This window comes from Haematobia irritans, chromosome 1 (genome assembly GCF_050003625.1).
Source record: "Haematobia irritans isolate KBUSLIRL chromosome 1, ASM5000362v1, whole genome shotgun sequence".
Taxonomy (NCBI): Eukaryota; Metazoa; Arthropoda; class Insecta; order Diptera; family Muscidae; genus Haematobia; species Haematobia irritans.
The window spans coordinates 250,180,432-250,206,512 of NC_134397.1; the positions used below are offsets into that span (position 1 = coordinate 250,180,432).

Genomic DNA, 26,081 nt, shown 5'->3' on the forward strand with positions numbered 1-26,081 from the left:
CTACACGCAGAGAAGGAATATGATCACCTCAAACATGTTTCAAGAGCAAAATGTTATTTTTGTATGGTGACCATGTAACATGTTTGTCACTAAAATGTTATTTTCTCGTCAAATATAACCTGCTTGCCGAAATCAGATACATGATTCGAGATCCGAGACAATAACATGGTTGCGAAAACCATGTTACATGGTCACCACCCAAAAATAACATTTTGCTCTTAAAACATGTCTGAGGTGATCATATTCCTTCTCTGGGTGTAATGCTTTATTTCACGACTTCGTATTCATTGTTCGATTGAAGGCCCCAATGGAATCGAATTTGGGCAAAAAATGTGAAGGGTTTTTAAAATCTTTGTTCGACTGCAGTAGGACTCGATTTTTATGATTCAGCAAAATCTCTAGACTCCGACTAAGACTCCACAGCCCTGGTTTTAATTTTACTTTCTAACTTTCTAAATTTAAACTATAAAATATGAATTACGAAAATATTTTTCAATTTAAAGCTTACAAAATTGTTAGTAAAGATTAAAATAAATAACAATAGTTGAAATATGATAATAAAGCTAGAATTATGATATTTTGCAATGTTTTCCGAATTTTCTAAATTTTTCACTTTATTAAAATTTTCATTAGGGTTTTCGTTATTAACGTTGCAATATATAATTATTTAGACAATTAAATATGCAATAAACACACTTAATTAAGATAATAAGTAAATTATAAATTTTTTCTTAACACCTGCCATTGTAATACGAATGAGCAAATGCGGTTAAGCATAATCACTGTGGTTCTTGTGGAAACTATGGGAACATCGACATTGACACCTCTTGCTTGCAAAAGACAAAAGTGTCAAGGGGCGTCGATGTAATGTAATGTGAACCAACATTGTTATCGTGGTCATCTTAAAACGTAGTAAATTCGCAGACAATTGAATGAAAAGTTGTAGAATGTAATGGCATGATGACACATTTTAAGGGTAATGCAAAAAAAAAAAAAAAATTGAAAAAAAAGATTTTTTCTCACTGATGATTATCAAGAGAAGAGTTATGTATAACGATCTTTCTTCCCGTTTGACCAGCCCAACACTAGGTCTAGGTATGACTGTCTAGACCAGAAATCCATATGCTATGCTAATGAAGGCAATAATGAAATGATGACTATGGCGTTATGTTAATGCCAAAAAGATAGCACCGAAAATCTTTGCAGCGATGTTGAAGAATAGTAGTGCTGGATGCTGCCAGCAAATATATCAGTCAGTCTACCACTATAAGTTGGCGGCATTAGTCGAGTGACTCTCGTGTTTATCTCTTGATATTTTTTTGTTTGAATTTCGGTTGTTCAATTGTCGATTTGTGGATATTTTGTTCAATATAATTTTGGTTTTTGTAAGTTACCCTGGCTACCTTTCAGTTTGTTTTTTTTTTTTTCAATACTTAAAATTTTTTGTTTTGTTAAGATCACCTTCATGGTTTGAACCAAAAAAAAAAAAAAAAAAAAACACATAAGACGCACTTCAAGTGTGTATTCACAATGGACAGTTTTAATTAAAAAAAAACTGTTGAGATTACGTTTTTTTTTTTTTTGTAGTTTACCTATTTGTTAACCGAGAGAAGTTAAACGTAACCCCTTCAGTGTCATATATTAAACAAACAAAACAAAAAACAACAGAAAACAACAACCTTGTGATTAGCTCAGACTCCAACTCAAATCAAAAGTTTTGCTTAACATTTTTTGTGATAAAGTGGTAGATGGTGCAATTAACAGCGGAGAAAGTGTTTGAAATCCCATTTAACAAAATCACATCTTGCATTAGTGGTATTATCGAATTGATTTCTTCGTATAATATATAGGGTTATATTTTATTAATACGATCTTGGTATTGAGGTAAGTGGTTCGAAAAATACTGATTTACGCCCATTTTCATGAAGCTCCGTTAACTAATGAACTTTTTAAACTGTATTATGGGCATAGCTGCAATCTTGCGTATATATTCCATATGCCAGTTAGGAACTTAACTGCCGAAAATTTTTCAGTTAAAGTTAATTGGAGAGAAGATATTTGGAATTTACTTTCTGTTAACTGGCAGTTAAAGCCTAATGGAGCTACATGAAAATTATCGATAATTGTTAATATGGCGAAATTATTCGCCCCTCCCTACGCTCAAAGAAATTTCTTTTTCAAAATCGCAAAAGAAAAAGTTTTCAAAAACAGATTTTTTGTCTGCTGACCAAGAAAATATAATGCGTCATTGGGAAACGTTTTTTTGCAAATACACTCAGAAAAAAATTGACTTGAATTCAAAGATATTGAACTTTCCCTGGGGATTTTGGAAAGATGATGATTTTTTAATATAAGTTTAAGAATATCTATAAATTTATATAAATTTAATATTGGTATACAGATCTCATTTATCGAATTTTCGTTCTTTTTTTTTTGCGATATATCAATAAAGGTATTAATGTTAAAGTAAATGCCAGTTTAAAAATTTAAATCAAAAAATATACTTGAAGAAGCATTGAAACCCTCAGAAATGTCACCAGCATTACTGAGGTGGGATAATCCACCGCTGAAAAACTTTTTGGTGTTCGGTCGTAGCAGGAATCGAACCCACGACTTTGTGTATGCAAGGCGGGCATGCTAACCATTGCACCACGGTGGCTCCAAGGAGGGACCTAAATTTCAAAGATCCTTGTCCTAAATGTAAATAAAATAATTCTCAAAGATTATGAACTTTATTTTATTTAAAATTTCTTTATTCTAAAGAAACGTGTCGTTTTTTATACCCACCACCATAGAATGGTGACGGGGGTATAATAAGTTTGTCATTCCGTTTGTAACACATCGAAATATCGATTTCCGACTATATATAGTATATATTCTTGATCAGGGAGAAATTCTAAGACGATATAACGATGTCCGTCTGTCCGTCTAGCTGTCTGTCTGTTGTAATCACGCTACAGTCTTCAATAATGAAGCAATCGTGCTGAAATTTTGCACAAACTTTTGTCTTTTGTCTGCAGGCAGGTCAAGTTCGAAGATGGGCTATATCGGTCCAGGTTTGGATATAGTCCCCATATAAACCGACCCCCGATTTGGGGTCTTGAGCTTATAAAAATCGTAGTTTTTATCCAATTTGCCTGAAATTTGATATCTAGAGGTATTTTATGACCATAAAGAGGTGTGCCAAAAATGGTGAGTATCGGTCCATGTTTTGGTATGGTCCCCATATAAGCCGACCTCCCGATTTTACTTCTTGGGCTTATAGAAACCGCAGTTTTTATTCAATTTACCTGAAATTTGAAATCTAGAGGTATTGTAGGACCACAAATACGCGTGCCAAAAATTGTGAGTATAGGTCCATATTTTGGTATAGCCCCCATATAGACCGATCTCCCGATTTTACTTCTTGGGCTTATAGAAACCGCAGTTTTTATCCAATTTACCTGAAATTAGAAATTGAGAGGTACTTTAGAACCATAAAGAGGTGTGCCAAAAATGGTGAGCATCGGTCCATGTTTTGGTATGGTCCCCATATAAATCGACCTCCCGATTTGGGGAGCTTAAATAAGCCCAAGAGGCTTATAGAAACCGTACTTTTTATCCAATTTGCCTGAAATTGAAAATCTAGAGGTATTTTATGACCATAAAGAGGTGTGCCAAAAATGGTGAGTATCGGTCCATGTTTTGGTATAGCCCCCATATAGACCGATCTCCCGATTTTACATCTTGGGTTTATAGAATCCGTAGTTTATATACAATTTGCCTGAAATTGGAAATTTATAGGTATTTTAGGACCATAAAGAAGTGTGCCACAAATGGTGAGTATTGCTCCATTTTTTGCTATAGCCCCCATATAGACCGATATCCCGATTTTACTTCTTAGGCTTCTAGAATCCGAAGTTTTTATCCAATTTGCCTGAAATTGGAAATCTAAAAGTATTTTCGGGCCATAAAGAGGTGTGCCGAAAACGGTGAGTATCGGTCCATATTTTAGTATAGCCCCCATAAGAACGATCTCCCGATTTAACTCCTTGGGTTTATAGAAACCGTAGTTTTTATCTGATTTGCCTGAAATTGTAAATATTCTGGTATTTTAGGCTCACAAAAACGTGTATCGGATTAAGTTTTTTATCGGTCCATTTGGTAATGCCTCCATATAGACCGACTTCACCTCTTGAGGGTATGGAAGGCGCACTGATCATGAAAATTGCTTGAAGCACAATGTAAAATTTCCAGATTTTACTTCTCGGGTGAAAATCTACAGATTTAAGATTTCAAATCAAGACGTTATTTTATAATTTTCTTGCACACTTTCGAGAGATGTTAATGATTCCTCTAAAACTCAAACAAAAATGGTTCTTATAAATCCAGAATATGATATAGTCCTCATAGGTGAAATCTTTAAATTTATCTTCGAGAAGTGTCCTCAAGTCCTCCTGAAATTTCAAAGAAAACCCTAATATTTGGTTCATGGTGGTGGTTATTTAAGATTCGGCCCGTCCGAACTTACTGCTTTATATACTTGTTTTCTTATCAATTCTCTCTTGGCCTATCTGACGTTTCTAAACATATATATGTTTATACGCAAATTCCAAATTAATATATGTTTGCATTCAGAGATATTATATTTAAGAAAATGTGATGTCCTAAACATAATGTGTTCTAACATATTAACAGATATGTCCCAAACATGTTATACTAATGTTCATAAATTATATGCTTGCACTTAGGTTAGGTTAGGTTAGGTTATGTTAGGTGGCAGCCCGGTGTATCAGACTCACTTAGACTATTCAGTCCATTGTGATACCACATTGGTGATCTTCTCTCTTTTCACTGAGTGCTGCCCGATTCCATGTTAACCCTTTCACTACCGAAATAAACCTAATGTTAAAAACGTTTATTTTTCCTCTGTTTTTACTTGTACTAACAGCATGTAGAACAAAAATTATCATTTTGAAAACCTACCTCAATTACTTCAAGAGCTATATGAGGTTGTTCTGAAAACTTTATTCTTGAATTGTGACTAAATGGCCTTACGAAAATAAGCGTAAGGCCATTTGGTCCTTCTAAGTGGACATCGGTAGTGAAAGGGTTAAGCTCAATGACAAAGCACCTCTTTTTTATAGACGAGTCCGAACGGCGTTCCATATTGCGGTGAAACCACATAGAGAAGCTTTGAAACACTCAGAAGTGTCACCAGCATTACTGAGGTGAGGTAATGCTCCGCTGAAAAACTTTTTGGTGTTAGGTCGAAGCAGGATTCGAACCCAGGTGGGCATGCTAGCCATTGCACCACGGTGGCTCCCTTATGAATAATTTGAATGCCAAATATGTAATTTTTACACCGAAACATATGAAGAACAGTCTTTTTCGTCCGTGTACTATTGTGTCGAACACACAATGAAAAAAAACAACGTTTGGAAACAGTTCTTTAATTTATGTTCTTTAATTTTTTCCAATAGATCTAACAAAGTAATCGTTTGTTATAGTACGATCGACAATACATAAAATATTTGCAGGTAGCAGGTGTGTAAACAAAACCATAATTTTCAACATTATACGCTCTTTTTTACCAAAACTCTGCAAGATTCATTTTTATGTTAAGTCGAGAAAATTTTGGATGTGATGTAATATGTGATGGGAGGTATTCAGTTTTTATTTATAAAGGCCTTCGCTTCATATTCAAAATATAAAAATTAGCAAGTGTTAATTTTTAGAAATAGTTTTATATAATAATTTTAAAAATACGCGTGCCCATTTCCAAACGCCGAAATTAATGCTAAGCAAATCCAAATTTGCTAATCTAAAACAAGGTTATTTGAATTCTGTTCATCTTTAAAGATTAATATGAAAAAAAAAACAAAACATAAATAAATAGGTTGTTCCTATATTTATATAGAATAAAAGAATTTGTTGCTAGGCTAATTTAGGTCAATATATAAAAATAAATTAATAATACATTTAAAAATATTAATATAAAATTTTGAAATAGTAATAAATTGGATTAGAACTACAGAACAGGTTTTTTTTTAATTCCATTTATTCCATTCAACTTGCATACATTTATTTTATTCGAAATAGATTATGTTTGTTATTCATTATACAATTTTTCGTTATTTTCTCCCATTTATAACCAAATCGCACATGTTAAGGAAATTTGTAACATTATTTTGTATATAATTATCAAACACACTCAAAAAAAGAGGTTAAATAAAAAAGATAAAAAATAAAGTCTGTGATATTTCTGATAAAAAGCATTGGATTGCCAAACTTGGAGGGACTAACATATATGTGTTTAGAAAGAGAGACCTAGAGAGTATGCAGCAAGTAAAATAATGAAAGTAACCAATAGATGCCTTAAAAATAGATCCACACAAAGAAAATTTAATTAAAATTTGTTCCACCTGTGTATGCCCTAAGGTGAAACATAATATGTTTGAACAATACAAACAATATTTTGTTGGACCAATCCTGAAAATATTCAAATGCCTGCTCTTGCAAATTATTTCTCAGTTCACACCTCTTTGAGACAAAATCTAAGCATTTCGAAAACTGCCATAGACTGCTACAAATCTCTCAACGAGATGGCCGAGCAGTACAATAAAGGGTGATACGGTCAAAATTTGGTCAAGGGAAAACTCGTGTAAATCGGTGAAATCGTTTATTTAAAAAATCAAATTAAATTTCTTTTTCAAGTTCAATTAGTATAAAATATTCAGTTAGGCTTTCGCTTTTCCAAATCCGAATTGCCGGGCCTCACGCTTGACACCTGCCATCAGATTTTGTACAGCCACCTTGTCCACCTTCTTCGCCGCAGAAAGCCAGTTTGCCTTGAACTGCTGCTGGTCCTTAGCAATTTTTTTGGTCTTCTTTAGGTTCCGCTTGACAATAGCCCAGTATTTCTCAATTGGGCGGAGCTCTGGCGTGTTGGGAGGGTTCTTGTCCTTGGGAACCACCTGCATGTTGTTGGCGGCGTACCACTCCATGGCTTTGTACCGTAATGGCAAGATGCCAAATCCGGCCAAAACAGTACGGAACAACCGTGTTTCTTCAGGAAAGGCAGCAGACGTTTATTCAAACACTCTTTCTCGTAAATGTCTTGGTTGACAGTCCCGGAAGCTATGAAAATGCTGCTTTTCAAGCCACAGGTACAGATGGCTTGCCAAACCAGATATTTCTTTGCGAACTTTGACAGTTTTATGTGCTTGAAAATATCTGCTACCTTTCCCCTTCCTTTTGCCGTATAAAACTCCTGTCCCGGAAGCTGCTTGTAGTCGGCTTTGACGTAGGTTTCGTCGTCCATTACCACGCAGTCAAACTTCGTCAGCATCGTCGTGTACAGACTCCGGGATCGCGCTTTGGCCGTCGTATTTTGTTTATCATCGCGATTTGGAGTCACTACCTTCTTGTAAGTCGATAGTCCGGCTCGTTTTTTGGCTCGATGCACGGTTGTAGACGATACACCCAGCTTATTTGTGGCATCCCGGAGAGAGAGGTTAGGGTTTCGCTTGAAACTACCGGCAACTCTCTTTGTCGTCTCAGCGGCTTCCGGTTTTCGATTTCCCACCGATCCAGACTTCCTGGCTGTCGACAAACGTTCCCAAATACTTTAATTACATTTGTAACGGTTGATTTGGCAACTTTTAGCGATTTTGCCAGCTTTGCGTGCGAGTAGCTTGGATTTTCGCGATGCGCGAGCAAAATTTTGATACGCTGCTCTTCTTGCTTGGACGGCATTTTGACAACTGAAGAGTGAATTCCAAAATCAAAATAGGAGCAACTTTCTACACACACACACCTTCAAAATGAGGGGTGTTCAGGTTTTTTAAATGCAAAATTGAAAGAAATACGTCAAGTTTATATTGACCAAATTTTGACTGTATCACCCTTTATACACCTAATAAAGGTGCCTTACCACAGGAGCATACCAGGGAACTGTGATGCGGATGAATTAGCCATTAGCTAGGAAATACATTAAATATTCCAGGGGAATTCGAATCTGTTGGTATGGGCGAAAGGTTATAATGATGGCGAATCGCAAGACTGATATCTCCAACAACCGGTCGCTGCCTGATAGGCGAGTTTGTATGAACTGTCATGATGGTGAGAAAAAGGAATCAATTAAACACCTCTTGTCCCATTTTATGGGAGGCTATAGATTACTTTGGGCGTGGAAAATGTTAACTTAAGCAGTCTACTAATGTTTTTGGAACAATCAGGTTGATTCAATAATCAGATGGGTTCAACGGTAAAAAAAGCTAGAAGTTAATGTGGCATCACAATGTACTGAATAGTATTAGCGTGCTTGAAAAGAAAGTGTGCTGCCACTTAAGCCTAACCTAACACTGTATATTTTTTCTTCAAGGTATTATTTCAATAATTTAACGTTTATTTTGAAAAGAGTATGTTCAGTGTGAGCATACATTATGGGAGGTTCACATTTTACAACTGAGAGACGCTTTCCAATAAACACCAGCACTCGGGAAATGCTTATATTCAGCATGCTTCCAAACCTCTTTCCAATGGGTGAGGTTAAAGCTCAAGTTGAGAAATTGTTGAAAAAATCGCATTCTCTGCCCTCAAAACTAGATTTCAACACATTATGCTATATTCCCACTGTCTCGTTTTCCCCACTCGTTTTTCCAAAACATTTCACCGTTAACGCCGAGGTGAGATGTTTTAGTTTGACAGTTACCACGGAAACTAGAAATTCCCATTTACTCTAAATTCAAATATATGCAACGTTTGTTCAAATAAATACCGCGACCGCCAAAGAATTTTTTTTGTACCCTCCACCATAGGATGGGGGGTATATTAACTTTGTCATTCCGTTTGTAATACAAAGAAATATTGCTCTAAGACCCCATAAAGTATATATATTCTGGGTCGTGGTGAAATTCTGAGTCGATCTGAGCATGTCCGTCCGTCTGTTGAAATCACGCTAACTTCCGAACGAAACAAGCTATCGACTTGAAACTTGGCACAAGTAGTTGTTATTGATGTAGGTCGGATGGTATTGCAAATGGGCCATATCGGTCCACTTTTACGTATAATCCCCATATAAACGGACCCCCAAATTTGGCTTGCAGAGCCTATAAGAGAAGCATATTTCATCCGATCCGGCTGAAATTTGGTACATGGTGTTGGTATATGGTCTCTAACACTCATGCAAAAATTGGTCCATATCGGTAAATAATTATATATAGCCCCCATATAAACCGATCCCCCGATTTGGCTTGTTGAGCCTCAAAGAGAAGCAAATTTCATCCGATCTGGCTGAAATTTGGCACATGGTGTTAGTATATGGTCTCTAACAACCATCTAAAAATTGGTCCATATTGGTCCATAATTATATATAGCCCCCATATAAACCGATTCCCAGATTTGGTTTGCGGATCCTCTAAGAGAAGCAAATTTCATCCGATCCGGCTGAAATTTGGTACATGGTATTAGTATATAGTCTGTAACAACCATTCAAAAATTTGTCCATATCAGTCCATAATTATATATAGCCCCCATATAAACCGATCCCCAGATTTGAACTCCGGAGCCTCTTGGAGGAGCAAAATTCATCCGATCCGGTTCAAATTAGCAACGTGGTGTTAGTATATGGCCGCTAATAACCATGCCATAATTGGTCCATATCGGTCTATAGTTATATATAGCCGATCCCCAATCACACAAAAATTGGTCCATATCGGTTCATAATCATGGTTGCCATTCGAGTCAAAAATAATCTCGCTAAATTTTATTTCTATAGAAAATTTTGTCAAAATTTTATTCCTATAGAAAATTTTGTCAAATTTTATTTCTATAGAAAATTTTGGCAAAATGTTATTTCTATAGAAAATGTTGTCTAAATCTTAATTCTATAGAGAATGTTTTCAAAATTTTAAATCTTTTGAAAATTTTGTCAAAATTTTAAATCTTTTGAAAATTTTGTCAAAATTTTATTTCTATAGAAAATTTGGCAAAATGTTATTTCTATAGAAAATTTTGTTAAAATCGTATTTCTATAGAATTTTTTTCCAAATTTTACTTCTATAGAAAATGTTGTCAAAATTTTATTTCTATAGAAAATCTTGTCAAACTTAATTATATACGTATTTACCCAAGTAATTCGATTGTGGATGACAGTCTTCAGTAGAAGTTTCTACGCAATCCATGGTGGAGGGTACATAAGCTTCGGCCTGGCCGAACTTACGGCCGTATATACTTGTTTAAGTTATTTTCACATCCCTATGTTCTTCAAAGCCTTTGTTTATTCGTTTTTTTTTCTATGACATTTATTTTATTAGAATAGATTTCCAGAAATAGAAAAATATCAATATTTTACCAATATATCTTATCGATAAGCCACCATAAATTGTTCATCGGTCAGCTTCTTAATGTTTCCAAGAATGTAGCATTCAAAAATTTTAGTTTTCTACAAAAAGATTTGTCTTTTACTTCTTTGAACACTTATAGCTACTGCACAGTGTCACTTTTCCAAAAATAAATTTTTGGTCATAAAAATCCGTTCCAACTTTTAAACCGCTCACTTAATATGCATGTAACTCAGCTTAGAAACACACACGTCAGTTAGGAACTTAACTGTTAAAATTTTTTCAATTAACTATTTTACAAATGTCAAATTTTATCTCCTTTTCTGGTTCTTTTTTTCTTGCTTTTTGGGATAAACGACATCCAGTAATAATTTTTGATAATTATCAAAAATTATCCGGTACAGGAACGGAGCTATTGTTTTAGTTTGCTGGCAATATGGTATTTTAAAAATGTACACTCTGTACAGACAAACTGAAGGCAAACACTTTTTTCAGAGAGAAAAAACCATTAGATATTAGGTCCGTTCGAGAACCCGATAATTTTTGATAATTATCACAAATTTTTAAATTCAAAATTAAACAATATAAATAATTAATAAATACTGTTTTTTTGGATGTGACATAACTTCAGCATATACTCATATATTCGTTTGATTAATTTATTTACTTATTATTATTTATTAATATTCCGCTAAAATACAATTTGAATGAATCTGAATATCAGAGAAGACAAACAATTTTTGTAACTCTACAAAATACGATACCAATAACTTTGCATATACTTACATAATGATGTCACCTGAAAAGAAAGTTGGCTTTTATCTGTACAATAACAATAACAAAGAGTTAAGGGGATTTTGAATAATTACAAAAAGTTGAAAATTAATGATATTTTTATTTCGAAATGGTTCAAACATACATATGAATTCAGTTTTGTACACAAGCAGATATATAACATAGCAACATAGCTGTTATGGAATGGGTGGAAGAGCGAAAAAAATCAGAACATAGTTGTACACTTAAAGAAGAGTTTTCATTTCTGATGATCGAAAATTTAGACAAACAAAGTTTTCTTTTGCGGCTAACATTTTTTCTTTAACAACAAAAAATACACTCAAAAAAAGTTTACTTGAATCCAAAAATTTTGACCGAACGAAACTTTTCCTTAGTTCAAAGACATGCGACTTTAAAGGATGCACGCAAATTTATGAAATTTGTGTCCTAAATTTAATGAAACAAATTTTTTAAATTAAAGATTATTAACTTTGTTTTAATTAAAATGTTATTATTTTAAAGAAATTTGTCCTTAATATTTTGTAAATTGCGCATCGTAAAATGTAGGTTGCATAATCTTTAATATCACGTAAACATTCTGTTTCCAGTATGTAATTAGGGACAAAAATATGATTAATTTGCCATCAATTGGGATTTATTTACTCTTAAAGAAAATACTTTACATAAAATGGGAATTGAGGGAATTTCATTTTCCGAGAAAGGTATTTTTACTTTGGGTGTACTGATGTGCCATCAAGAATAACTAAATAGAGCAAATTTCAATGGAATTTTCGAAGTATAAGTAAAAAATTTAGAATTTTTTAAAAATGTCTATACAAAAAAATATATACTAGTATTGGAGTATTTCAAACATTAAACATTTTAAAGGGTGCTTTCTTATGAGTTTTTTTTTTTTTGTAATATGAGTCATTCAGTTGTCTAAATTATGATATTTTCGTCCCCAAAACTCCCCAATTTAAATTAAAATTTCTCACAAAAATCCCCAATACATTTTTGACAAGCTTTTTTGAAAAACAAAATAATAAAATAAAAAAAAATCTACTGTAAAAACTCTACTGTAAAAAAAGAATCTACTGTATAAATCAGTAATAATTTAAAAATTAAAATTTTGTCAAATCCTGCAAGCTGTAATAACATCAAGATTTCGAACCACAACACCAAGAGACTGGTGATCGTCTTCCAAATGCTGGAGATATGAGAATTGGAGTTCAATCACTTTGTATATATAAACGAAAATTTACTTCTATATATTCAAATAGTAAAATTGGGTGATAGACTCTGCAGAAATAAACTTCTGACAATTTTTTTATTTAGAAATAAAATTTTGACAAAGTTTTCTTCTATAGAAATAAAATTTTTACAAAGTTTTCTAAAGAAATAAAATTTTGGCAAAATTTTCAATAGAAATAAAATGTAGACAAAATTTTCTAAAGAAATAAAATTTTGACAAAATTTATATCGAAACAAAATTTTGACAAAATTTTCTATAAAATAAAATTTTGACAAAATTTTCTATAAAATAAAATGTTGACAAAATTTTCTATAGAAATAAAATGTTGACAAAATTTTCTAAAGAAATAAAATTTTGGCGAAATTTTCAATAGAAATAAAATGTAGACAAAATTTTCTTTAGAAATAAAATTTTGACAAAATTTTCTATAGAAATAAAACGTAGACAAAATTTTCTATAGAAATAAAATTTTGACAATTTTTTTTTAGAAATAAAATTTTGACAAAATTTTCTATAGAAATAAAATTTTGACAAAATTTTCTATAGAAATAGAATTTTGACAAAATATTCTATAGAAATAAAATTTTGACAAAATTGCCTATAGAAATAAAATTTTGGCAAAAATTTCTAGAGAAATAGAATTTTGACAAAAATGTCTATAGAAATAGAATTTTGACAAAATTTTCTATAGAAAAAAACTTTGACAAAATTTTCTATAGATATAAAATCTTGACAAAATATTCTATAGAAATAAAATTTTGACAAAATTGTCTATAGAAATAAAGTTTTGACAAAATTGTCTATAGAAATAAAATTTTGGCAAAATTTTCGACAGAAAAAAAAACTTTGACAAAATTTTCTATAGAAACAAAGTTTTGACAAAATATTCTATAGAAATAAAATTTTAACAAAATTTTCTATAGAAAAAGAATTTTGACAAAATTTTCTATAGATATAAAATTTTGACAAAATATTCTATAGAAATAAAATGTTACCTAATTTTTATAGAAATAAAATTTTAACAAAATTTTCTATAGAAATAAAATTTTGACAAAATTTTGTATAGAAAAGAACATGTTGACAAAATTTTCTATAGAAACAAAATTTTGACAAAATTTTCTATAGAAATAAAATTTTGACAAAATATTCTATAGAAATAAAATTGTGACAAAATTTTCTATAGATATAAAAAATTTTAACAAAATATTCTATAGAAATAAAATTTTAACAAAATTTTCTATAGAAATAAAATTTTAATAAAATTTTCTATAGAAATAAAATTTTAACAAATTTTCTATAGGAAACAAATTTTAACACAATTTTCTATAGAAATAAAATTTTGACAAAATTTTCTAGATAAATAAAATTTTGATACAATTTTCTATAGAGAAAAACTTTGACAAAATTTTCTATAGATATAAAATTTTGACAAAATATTTTATAGAAATAAAATTTTGACAAAATTGTCTATAGAAATAAAATTGTGACAAAATTTTCTATAGATATAAAAAAATTTAACAAAATATTCTATAGAAATAAAATTTTAACAAAATTTTCTATAGACATAGAATTTTGACAAAAGTTCCTATAGAAATAAAATTTTGACAAAATTTTCTATAGAAAAAACTTTGACAAAATTTTCTATAGATATAAAATTTTGACAAAATATTCTATAGAAATAAAATTTTGCCAAAATTTTCTATAGAAAGAACATTATGAAAAGAAAATTTCGACAAAATTTTCTATAGAAATAAAATTTTGGAAAAAAAGATTAAATCGATTTCTAGAAAATCATCTCCACGAAAATCGCCAAATTTAAGGAAATTCCCTACCAAAGTCCCCAACTCACAAATTTCGTCCCCATACACAAAAAATATCCACAATTTGGCGAAAAATCCCCAATTATGGAAACACTGGTCTCAAGTGATGTCTCTACTCAGTATGGTTTGGCAAATCATCATGAATAAATTCAATTAAAAATTTTTATAGAACACTTCGTGAATTTTATGGTGCAAATAATCGTCCGTGTGAGACCATAATAACGAATGTATTAACCAAATTTCGGTCTACAACCACTCTTTTGGATGTCATCTGGTGGAATCATTGGTCCTTATATCTTTGAAAATCATGATCATGATATATACAGAATCATGATCAATGATTGTTTGTTGCCAAAAATTCAAATATATGGAAGTAAAGGAAATGTTATTTCGAAATGTGGATGGCACCCCTTGTCATACTGTGGGGAAACAATAGACTTATTGAAAGAACATTTCAAGGACAATATTATTTCGAGAAATGGACCGTTGAATTGGCCTCCGCGTTCGTGTGACCATATTAACGAATTTATATTTAAATGTTCATTTCATAATTTGACATGTGTTTTATTTAAATTTCAAATCACCAAGCTCTTAGAAAAATACCCTTTAGATGTCGTTGTATACAAACATTTGTTGCCTTGTACACGCAGAGAAGAAACATGATTGCCACAATCATATTCGAAGAGCAAAATAATATGATAGCAGCTATTTTTGCGGCGACCATGTAACATTTTAACCTGCAACCATGTTGGCTCAGTGAACATGGTTCTAAGAAAAATACAATTGTCCTCATCTAAAATGTTATTATATTGATAAAAAGAATTTTGTTTCCATTAAAAGACAATGGTCACGATCTAAAATGTTATGTTATTCGTCAAAAATGTTTTTCTTCTAGTTAAAAGAACATGGTCACAACCTAAAATGTTTTGATTTTTAGGAAAAAACTTTTTTCGTCGTCGAAAAAAGGACGCCACTTGAGAAAAGAAAACACAAAATCAACTTTATTTATTTGTTTTTATTTATTTATAAACTAATTCATTGTTTATTTGTATTTATAATGTTGTGCAAGCAAACTTCACATATTTTTACACACTCTAGTTTGGTTCAATTTCAACAATAAGAAATCATTCCATATTTACTTCGTGCCCATCAAATGTACAAACACAGACATCATATAACTGCAAATAAAAATAAATTATACCATATGTCAAAATGCAGAACAAAAACCAGGTACATTTTTTCAATTACACTTTCCTTTTTTGTCTTCACATAAAACCACGTGCCACTTATGAATAAATAAATTAACACAAAACACAGTAAATCCGTATTCTCCGTCCATTCCAAGAAACAATCAACACACGACTGACGCGCAAAATGAAAATCGTGTGTACCTGCTCAATGTTTTTATAAAATTCTTGTCGCTGCAAAAAAATTAAAAAATTAAATGGTCACGAAAACAATGTACATGGTCTTTATGGCCATGTAATGCTTGTAGACATATCTATACGTAAACTATAAAAATACTTTTTTCTTTGCAAAAAAGTAAAAAAATTGAATGGTCAGGTACATGATTTTCCTGACCATATAATGGTCTCAAATTCTATCATTTAAATAATAGAACATGTTTGCGGCATTTGAGAACCATTTAAATGCTTATTGCCAACATATATTTTTCTCCGCTCGAAAATTATTTTTACAAAGACAAAATACATGGTTTTCGCGACAATTAAATACTCTAAATAAGCATTAAATGGATGCGGCAACCATGTCCAAACATGTTTTTTCTGTGCGTGTACTTACTCTTGATGAGTCTGGTTTTGTATTTCTAATAGTCCGCCGCAGCTTGATTATCCAGTACTAAAAGAAAACAATTCAAATGATTCCCAAAAATATTGCACAAGACAATTTTTACTTCATGTGTCTAATTTTGGAAGTCATTGAGTATCTAATTAGAGCCGTACGACGAGAGCCCTATGTTCCACTTCTCAAAAACATAAATAGTTTTTATAATTAATTACATGAGGCTGAAAACTTTGTTTAATATATTAGTCTATGTTATATTTAATTTGATTTATTTTCTAAGTGAAATAATTAAGGCGTGAATTTATCCATGGTCAAATTGTCACATAGTTTTTTTTTTTTTAATTATCTACATACTTTTGGGTCATTAAGGGTGGGCTATGTATTAGTGAAGATGTTGTCTAACGAGGTAAAGTTATAGATATTGTCATAGATAAGTGATTAGTTAACATTGTGCATTTATTGTAAGAGGACCTATAATTGACTATATTTTTGTAGAAAGTGTGTTTCTACTTAACGTATATAAACATATCTTAACAAAATTATTTGCCTAAGTGCTTAGTAAACATATGAGGAGAAATAACTAAATTAGTCAATTTTTCGATTCGATTTTCTAAAAGTGAATTCATACACCCATATACAACAAAAAAGTTAAAGAAAACTTCAAGCCTGTTTTTATCATAGAAATTCCTTCGATAAACTGCCAATAAATTGAAATCAAACAAATAAATCAAATTTAAGTCCCTTGGTGAAATTTATTCTAAATTATAATTATACAAAAATTTATGGACTCCTGTCAAGATGTTTATGACTGTGTTAAAAACATTTTTAATATACAAATTAATTTATTGCATACACTAAAAAAAAAAAATAAATATTAACCCAATATGAACGATTATGCAACCTATTATGCAAACGATTTAGAGAATATTTCTTTAATATAACGATTTTTTCACCTTTACACAACATAAAAAATTTCAACCGAATCGAATGAAATTTATTCCACCAAGAGGCTCCGAAAGCTAAATCTGGGGATTGGTTTATATGGGGGCTATATATAACTATGGACCGATATGGACCAATTTTTGCATAGTTATTAGAGACCACATACTAATATAACATTTTAACCAAATCAGACGAAATTTGCTCTTCCAAGATTCTCAGGAGGTCAAATCTGGGGATCGGTATATATGGAGGCTATATATAATTATGGAGCGATATAGACCAATTTTTGCATGGTTATTAGAGACCACATACTAATATAACGTACAATATTTTAACCGAATCGGACGAAATTTGCTTTTCCAAAATTCTCCGGAGGTCAAATCTGGGGATAGGTATATATGGAGGCTATTTGTAATTGTGGACCAATATGGACCAATTTTAGTTTGAATCTTAGGGACCATATACTAACACCACGTACCAAATTTCAACCGGATCGGATAAAATTTGCTCCTCCAAGAGGATCCGCAAGCCAAATCTGGGGGTCGTACACGTAAACGTGGTCCGACATGGCCCATTTGCAATACCATCCGACCTACAACAATAGCAACTACTTGAGCCAATTTGATACCTTGTTTCGTTCGGAAGTTAGCGTGATTTCCACAGACGGACGAACAGCCGAACAGAAGGACAGACATAACTAGATCAAGTCAGAATTTCACCACGACCCAGAACATATATACATGGTGTGTTAGACCGATATTTCGAATGGTTACGACCCAGAATATATATACTTTATGGGGTTTTAGAGCAATATTTCAATGTGTTACAAACGGAATGACAAAGTTAATATACCTTTGGTGGAGGGTATAAAAATAAAGAAATTTTAAAGAATAGAATAAATAAAGACATTTTTTAGAGATTAATAAAATTAAAATTAGGATACAGATATCATTTAAATTAGAGCAATATTTCAATGTGTTACAAACGGAATGACAAAGTTAATATACCCCCATCCTATGGTGGAGGGTATAAAAATAATGAAATTTTAAAGAATAAAATAAATAAAGACATTTTTTAGCGATTAATAAAATTAAAATTAGGATACAGATATCATTTACGGTAAAGCTACGAGTATTCACGTTCAACCAAATGTCAGTTAAAATTTCAAATTATCACGGATACTTTAAAGAAAAAACTGTTTTCTTAATTACAAAACGGCTTTAAATCAAAGATGCTAACTTTTAAATCTAAAAACTTAATATTTCAATTAATTTAAGGATGATTTATTTAAATCAAAAATGTGTTTCTTTACTTCAAGGAAAATTTGCCTTAGTTCCAAGATATTCGACTTTAATGCAGGTACGCAATTTTCCAAAATGTGTGTGCTAAATTTAATATTTGAATTAAAATTTCCTTATTTTGAAAAAATGTGTCCTTAATATTTTGTAAATTGCGCATCCTAAAATGTAGGTTGTGTAATATCACGTAAATATTTTTTTCAGTGCATGAGTAGCCATATACACAATTTCACTATGGTTGTTCCACGCTTCTTTTAAAAAAATTAATTACATCACTCAATGTAAATCTTTTTTTGTTGTAGAATTTATGAAAACGACCATATATTTACATATTCCCTGGTGATAAAAATATCTAATTATAATTCCTTGATTTAATTTATTCATTTCAGAATCATGGCACCCAATGCGAATAAAACAGTTAATGATAATGAACATATAACGACGGCACAAGAAAACACAGCCACCGGAGTTCTATCCGAGCAGGAAGCTGAAACCATTGATGGAGGTTTAGCCAAGGATATTGAAAAATTGAAGAAAGCTAGTGATCGTAAATTGGAACTTGTATGGCAGAATATTATCGGTTTCGTTTATTTATATTTGGCCTCATTCTATGGCATCTATCTTATGGCTACATCAGCAAAATGGCAAACAAATATTTGTGGTAAGTTTGTTGGAATAGACACTCAATATACTCCCAAAATGGTGATAACAGTTTGCTAATAAAAATATAGCTGAAGTTTGCTAAAATAGCAGAACATTTACTGAAAATTAAAAAAAGGTTGAGGCTGACTTTTTCAAAAAAATATCAGAATATTGCAGAAGTGTTGCTGTTTCAGCAAACTATTTAGCTTGGAATGAATTAGGAATAATTCACTTTCTATTTTGTGATAGTACACAAAATAGAAAGTAAATTATTCCGAATTTTGTGAAGTTCATTGCTAAACCATTTTCAAAAAATTATCGACAAATCTGATGCTTAAAATAAAAATAAAAAAATAAAAAATAAAACACACAGTAATGTTACACTGAAACAAGTATATACGGCCGTAAGTTCGGCCGAATCTTATGTACCCTCCACCATGGATTGCGTAGAAACTTCTACTAAAGACTGTCATTGACAATCGAATTACTAGGGTTGTGGCTTAAAACTTCTTAACATCGTTTTCTAAATTGTGAGTTAGTCCATACGTGGTATATATTAGACAATACGTAGAGAGCCAGAATTGAAATATGGGGGTCGCTTATATGGGGGCTATATACAATTATGAACTTGATATGGACCAATTTTTGTGTGATTGGGGATCGATTTATTTGATGGCTATAAATAACTATAGACCGATATGGACCTACACTGATAGAAAAAACTTCGTTATATTAACGAAATGTGTCATTGAAATTGAGCCAATGAAACAAATTCATTGATATAATGACATTTTCGTTATTATAATGAATTTTCTGTTAATCAATGAAACGTTTCGTACTATTAAAAAATATTTTCATTGTCGCAATGAAAATGTTTCATTATATCAATGAAATAGTTTCGTTAGCTCAATTTTAATGAAATTTTCTTTGTGTTTAGTTAGGCATGGTTGTTAACGGCCACATACTAGCACAATGTACCAAATTTCAACTGACTCGGATGAAATTTGCTCCTCCAAAAGGCTCCAAAACCAAATCTCGGGATCGGTTTATATGGGGGCTATATATGATTATGGACTGATATGGGCCACTTTTGGCATGGTTGTTAATCGGATGAATTTTGCTTCTTCAAAAGGCACCGGAGGTCAAATCTGGGGATCGCTTTATATCGGGGCTATATATAATTATGGACTGATATGAACCAATTCCTGCATGGTTGTTGGATACCATATACTAACATCACGTACCAAATTTCAAACGAATCGGATGAATTTTGCTCCTCCAAGGGGCTCCGGAGGTCAAATCTGGGGATCGGTTTATATGGGGGCTATATATAATTATGGACCGATTTCGATCAATTTTTGCATGGATGTTTGCGGCCATATATTAACACCACGTACCAAATTTCAACTGAATCAGATGAATTTTGGTCTTCTAAGAGGCTCCGGAGGTCAAATCTGGTGACCGGTTTATATGGGGGCTATATATAATTATGGACCGATGTGTACCATTTTTTGCATGGTCACTAGAGACCATTTACTAACACCATGTACCAAATTTCAGTCGGATCGGATGAAATTTGCTTCTCTTAGAGGCTCCGCAAGCCAAATCGGGGGATCGGTTTATATGGGGGCTATATATAATTATGGACCGATGTGAACCAATTTTTGCACGGTTGTTAGAGATCATATGCTGACACCATGTACCAAATTTCAGCTGGATCGGATGAAATTTGCTTCTCTTAGAGTCCCCGCAAGCCAAATTTGGGGGTCCGTTTATATGGGGGCTATACGTAAAATTGGACTGATATGGCCCATTTGCAATACCATCCGACCTACATCAATAACAACTACTTGTGCCAAGTTTCAAGTCGATAGCTTGTTTCGTTCGGAAGTTAGCGTGATTCCAACAGACGGACGAACATGCTCAGATCGACTCAGAATTTCACCACGACCCAGAATAAATACACTTTATGGGGTCTTAGAGCAATATTTTCTATGTGTTTCGAACAGAATGACCAAATTAATATACGCCAATCCTATGGTGGAGGGTTTAAAAATCTTATCTTGAAGATTTTGATTTGGGAAAGCGAAAGTTACTACTTCGTTAAAAAGAGAGAACTTACTCACTATGGACTTTGGGGAGACCCACCAAGAAAATTTTTAATGATAACATATTGTATTTATATAACATTTTGTCAAAATTTTATTTTTATAGAAAATTTTGTCAAAATTTTAATTTTATAGAAAATTTTGACAAAATTTTAATTTTATAGAAAATTTTGTCAAAATTTTATTTCTATAGAAAATTTTGTCAAAATTTTATTTCTATAGAAAATTTTGTGAAAATTTTATTTCTATAGAAAATTTTGTCAAAATTTTATTTCTATAGAAAATTTTGTCAAAATTTTATTTCTATAGAAAATTTTGTCAAAATTTTATTTCTATAGAAAATTTTGTCAAAATTTTATTTCTATAGAAAATTTTGTCAATTTTTTTTTCGTTGTTTTTGATCTCAGCTTAAAACCATGCATTGACTAAACTACAAGTTTTTGATCTCAGCTTAAAACCATGCATTGACTAAACTACAAGTGTAGCATAACCAGCAGAGGAAAAATAAGGTTGTCAAATTTATTTGGGCAAAGCCCTATAGACTGCAAGATGGTTGGATGGACACACGTTTTCGGAAGGTTCAAGTGTGGTTTACTTTTGGGTTTAGTGAACTGCAAGAATTTATTCTGATAATTGGTTGATAGTTTTGCTGCAAGTAGAGGATGCTGATGAGGAATGTGGTAATTCCGAAACGTGCGTCCATCCAACCATCTTGCAGTCTATAGGGCTTTGCCAAAATAAATTTGACAAACATTCTTTTCCTCTGTTGGTTAAGCTACACTTGTAGCTTAGTCAATGCATGGTTTTAAGCTGAAATCAAAAACAACAACAATGATTAAAGAAAAAACACCAACAATAACAAAACAAAATTTTATTTCTATAGAAAATTTTGTCAACATTATATTTATACAGAAAATTTTCTCAAAATTTTATTTCTATAGAAATTTTCTCAAAATTGTATTTCTATAGAAAATTTTGTCAAAATTTTATTTCTATTGCAAATTTTGTCAACATTTTATTTCTATAGAAATTTTCTCAAAATTTTATTTCTATAGAAAATTTTGTCAAAATTTTAATTCTATAGAAAATTTTGTCAACATTTCGTTTCTATAGAAATTTTCTTAAAATTTTATTTCTATAGAAAATTTTCTCAAAATTTTATTTCTATAGAAAATTTTGTCAACATTTTATTTCTATGGAAAATTTTGTCAACATTTTATTTATGTAAAAAATTTTGTCAAAATTTTATTTCTATAGAAAAGATTGTCAAAACTGTATTTTTTTGGCAAATCTTGTCAACAATTTTATTTCTTTAGCAAATTTTGGCAAAATTTTATTTCTATAGCAAATTTTGTCAAAATTTTATTTCTATATAAAATTGTGTCAAAATTCTAATTCTAGAAAAAATTTGGTCAAAATTTGTTTTCTACAGAAAATTTTGTCAAAATTTTATTTCTTTTGCAAATTTTGTCAACGTTTTATTTTATAGAAATTTTGTCAAAATTTTATTTCTATAGAAATTTTGTCAACATTTTTTTTTTTCTATAGAAAATGTTGTCAAAATTTTATTTCTATAGAAAATTTTATCAAAATTTTATTTCTATAGAAAAATTTGCAAAATTTACCAAAACATCAAAAATTGTACAAATTTAACAAACAGTAAAAAATCTACCATTTGTGGGAGAATTCTACCAATCGTGGCAACCGTGCTTGTATTGCCAATACAGAAAAACTTTGTCTGATTCAATTCGTAATTAATTGGTTCAATTAATTTGTTAATTGACGAAAATGATATTACCGATCACACCATATAAATTAATACACTTGTTATTATTTATTTTGTATACTTATTTAAATTAAAAATAGAGAACTGTTTTTTTCATTTAGTTCGTCAAGTTTGTTTGTCCAGTACTAAAAGATAAAATGCCTCATATTAAGTTCTATTTTTCGCATTTCATACAAACATATCGATTTGATCTATTTTATTTTAAAATATACAGAAAAGAGTTTATGTTGTCCGCCCATTGTATTAGGTCTGATTTCATGTAAATTTATAATTTCTTATTAACTTTGATAACATTTATATATCCTTCCATCCTTTTTAGGTATCCTTCTCACATATATTACTGGTTTCGGTATTACGGCTGCAGCACATCGTTTGTGGGCTCATCGTGCATATAAGGCCAATTTACCCATGCGTATTATGCTGATTATTTTCAATACCATTGCATTCCAAAATTCCGTATACGTTTGGGCTCGTGATCATCGTGTACATCATAAATTCTCCGAGACCGATGCTGATCCTCACAATGCCACACGTGGTATGTTCTTCTCGCACATTGGTTGGTTGATGTGTAAAAAACACCCTGAAGTTAAGGCTAAAGGCAAAACTATTGATATGTCCGATTTGGAAGCTGATCCTATTGTTATGTTCCAACACAAGTGAGTAGAATAACTTTCTTTTACGTTCACACAAAAAAATTTTTTTCTGATTCAATCACCAAATTAATTGATCCAATTAATTTTTTAATTGAAATGTCTTCAATCACGAAAATGATAGTATCAATCACAGTTTTAATTGGGCATAGAAAAAATTCTTGATTAAAAAATTAATTGATTTTTTAGCAAATTTCAATTAATTTTTTAATTGATTCAATTAAAAATTTAATTGATGTTGATTGCAAAACTCAATTAATTTATTTTAAAAAAGGTAACTATTTTTAATTGCTTTCTGAATTGGCTTAGAGTTTTTATTTGGATTAACAAATGTTTGTTTGAAATACATTTTTAATTAAAAAAAAAATCAGCACTTTTTAACTGAATTAGTCTTCCGAATTTGATTAAAAAGTTAATTGTATCAATTAATTTTTTAATTAAAATTTTTTAAATTTTCAATCATTGACTTAATTAACTTAATGTTTCTATCATGATTAAAAAGTTAATTGTATCAATTAATTTATTAATTAAAAAAAATTTCAACTTCAATTAACTTTTTAATTGGAAATATTTTGGTGATATTTTTTTCTGTGTTAATGCTAAGAAGTTCTGGTAGATCAACCAACTGAAGGGAAAGCTTTATTATAAGTATTTTATATGATGATAAATACATTTGGAAATAAAAGACTGAAATCTTAACAAAAAAAATTAAATATATTAAATTTAAATACTATTGAAAATAATAAAAGAGAATAATAATAATTTATTATTAATGATTTTTTCCATAACATTTCAGATATTATTTAATTCTTATGCCTATTGCCTGCTTTGTGTTGCCAGCTTGGGCTCCAATGTATTTCTGGAATGAGACTCTATCAAATGCCTGGCATATCTGTGTTATGTTACGTTGGTGTTTCCTCCTCAATTCCGCTTGGTTAATTAATAGTGCTGGCCATAAATATGGCTCCAAACCTTACGATAAGTATGTATTAGAACAAATACATTCAATATGATATGACTATTGTTTATTAAATCTTTGACAAATTTTAGAAACTACAATCCTGCTGAAAATGCTTTAATTGCTATCTTGACTTTGGGTGAAGGATGGCACAACTATCATCATGTCTTCCCCTGGGATTACAAAACATCTGAATTGGGTGATTATTCGATGAACTTTAGCACAGCCTTCATTGATTTCTTTGCTAAACTTGGTTGGGCTTATGATTTGAAGACCGTTTCGGAAGATATAATTAGAAAACGTTGTCAACGTACAGGTGATGGTACCCACCCTATCTGGGGCTGGGGCGATAAAGACCAATCCAAAGATGAAATAAATGGTGCAGTGATAATAAATAAGAAAGACAAGTAATTCGTTAGGCATACATTAAGTGAGGTTAATTTTGTAAGAGTGGAGTATACGTTAATAATTTGATGAAAAAGCATTCCAACCTTATTCTTGATTTAGCTCTAGTATTATATTTCACCTATACTAGATATTAAGTTCGCAGCAACCTTGTTCATAAGTGTTTCAAACCTAGAAATCTATTAGGATTTTTACAAAAACTATGAAATAATTCTAATTTCACAAGCAGACAATATTCACGAGGTCAGGTTATTAAAAAGGGGGGTTTTACCATATGCATTATATGTATATCTTTTAAACTTTTTGGGATTTTAATATAAGTCATTTTTACACACATTCATATGTACATAATTATACAAGAATAAAAATATACTATATATAAAAAAAACTTGTAATTATTTATTTGATAGCGATAGTCTAGCTAAATGACAATTTTCTACTTTTTTCAGAGTGATTCTTACGTTTTCGAAGCGAACCTACATATAAAAAGTTAAAGATGTTTCGATAGGTGTTTAATCTGCCGTTTTTATCTAACATAGATTCTATATGGACTTAAATTTTTTAAGTTACATTGCATTTCTCATACAATGTATTAAAATCAGATACAGTCCAAGACAGATATAAATATTCTCAAAATACAAAATGTAGCGAAACGAGGATTGGTCCAACATCGAAAGTTGGACTCGTAAAGAAAGGGAACAAAGAATGGCTGAGTGACAACTTCAAGAGGCTTGTCTGGTTCATTTAATAGTTCTCGCCCAGCAAGAACTATAAAATGAACCAGACCCTCCCAAGAAGAATCACCTGGAGGCAAGGTATAAATCCCTAGCGAAGAAGGTGAAGCGACAAGCTAGAAGCGCTCAAAGAAACTAAAGGGTGATTTGTTAAGAGCTTGATAACTTTTTTTTAAAAAAAACGCATAAAATTTGCAAAATCTCATCGGTTCTTTATTTGAAACGTTAGATTGGTCCATGACATTTACTTTTTGAAGATAATTTCATTTAAATGTTGACCGCGGCTGCGTCTTAGGTGGTCCATTCGGAAAGTCCAATTTTGGGCAACTTTTTCGAGCATTTCGGCCGGAATAGCCCGAATTTCTTCGGAAATGTTGTCTTCCAAAGCTGGAATAGTTGCTGGCTTATTTCTGTAGACTTTAGACTTGACGTAGCCCCACAAAAAATAGTCTAAAGGCGTCAAATCGCATGATCTTGGTGGCCAACTTACCGGTCCATTTCTTGAGATGAATTGTTCTCCGAAGTTTTCCCTCAAAATGGCCATAGAATCGCGAGCTGTGTGGCATGTAGCGCCATCTTGTTGA

General features: G+C 31.2%; 1 protein-coding gene across 2 annotated transcripts; it reads left to right on the forward strand.

The window, feature by feature from the left end:
• Window positions 1–1,270: 1,270 nt before the first annotated feature.
• Window positions 1,271–25,151, forward strand: LOC142219893 (acyl-CoA Delta-9 desaturase-like). 2 transcript variants are annotated; one of them, XM_075288661.1, is made up of 5 exons: window positions 1,271–1,385; window positions 18,604–18,875; window positions 23,070–23,406; window positions 24,197–24,382; window positions 24,451–25,151. In XM_075288661.1, the coding sequence occupies exons 2-5, from the start codon at window positions 18,608–18,610 to the stop codon at window positions 24,767–24,769; spliced, it is 1,110 nt and encodes a 369-aa protein (XP_075144776.1). In that variant the 5' UTR covers window positions 1,271–1,385; window positions 18,604–18,607; the 3' UTR covers window positions 24,770–25,151. The 2 variants fall into 2 exon arrangements, with proteins under 2 accessions (XP_075144776.1, XP_075144780.1); XM_075288665.1 differs by lacking the exon at window positions 1,271–1,385 and adding an exon at window positions 1,734–1,884.
• The last annotated feature ends 930 nt before the right edge of the window (window positions 25,152–26,081 follow it).

Excerpts from the sequence above, each read along its gene's own strand:
- LOC142219893 (XM_075288661.1), top strand. The coding sequence starts at position 18,608 with ATGGCACCCAATGCGAATAAAACAGTTAATGATAATGAACATATAACG. Across the intron at positions 18,876-23,069 it reads ATGGCAAACAAATATTTGTG|GTATCCTTCTCACATATATT; the intron begins GTAAGTTTGTTG and ends CATCCTTTTTAG. Across the intron at positions 24,383-24,450 it reads GGCTCCAAACCTTACGATAA|AAACTACAATCCTGCTGAAA; the intron begins GTATGTATTAGA and ends GACAAATTTTAG.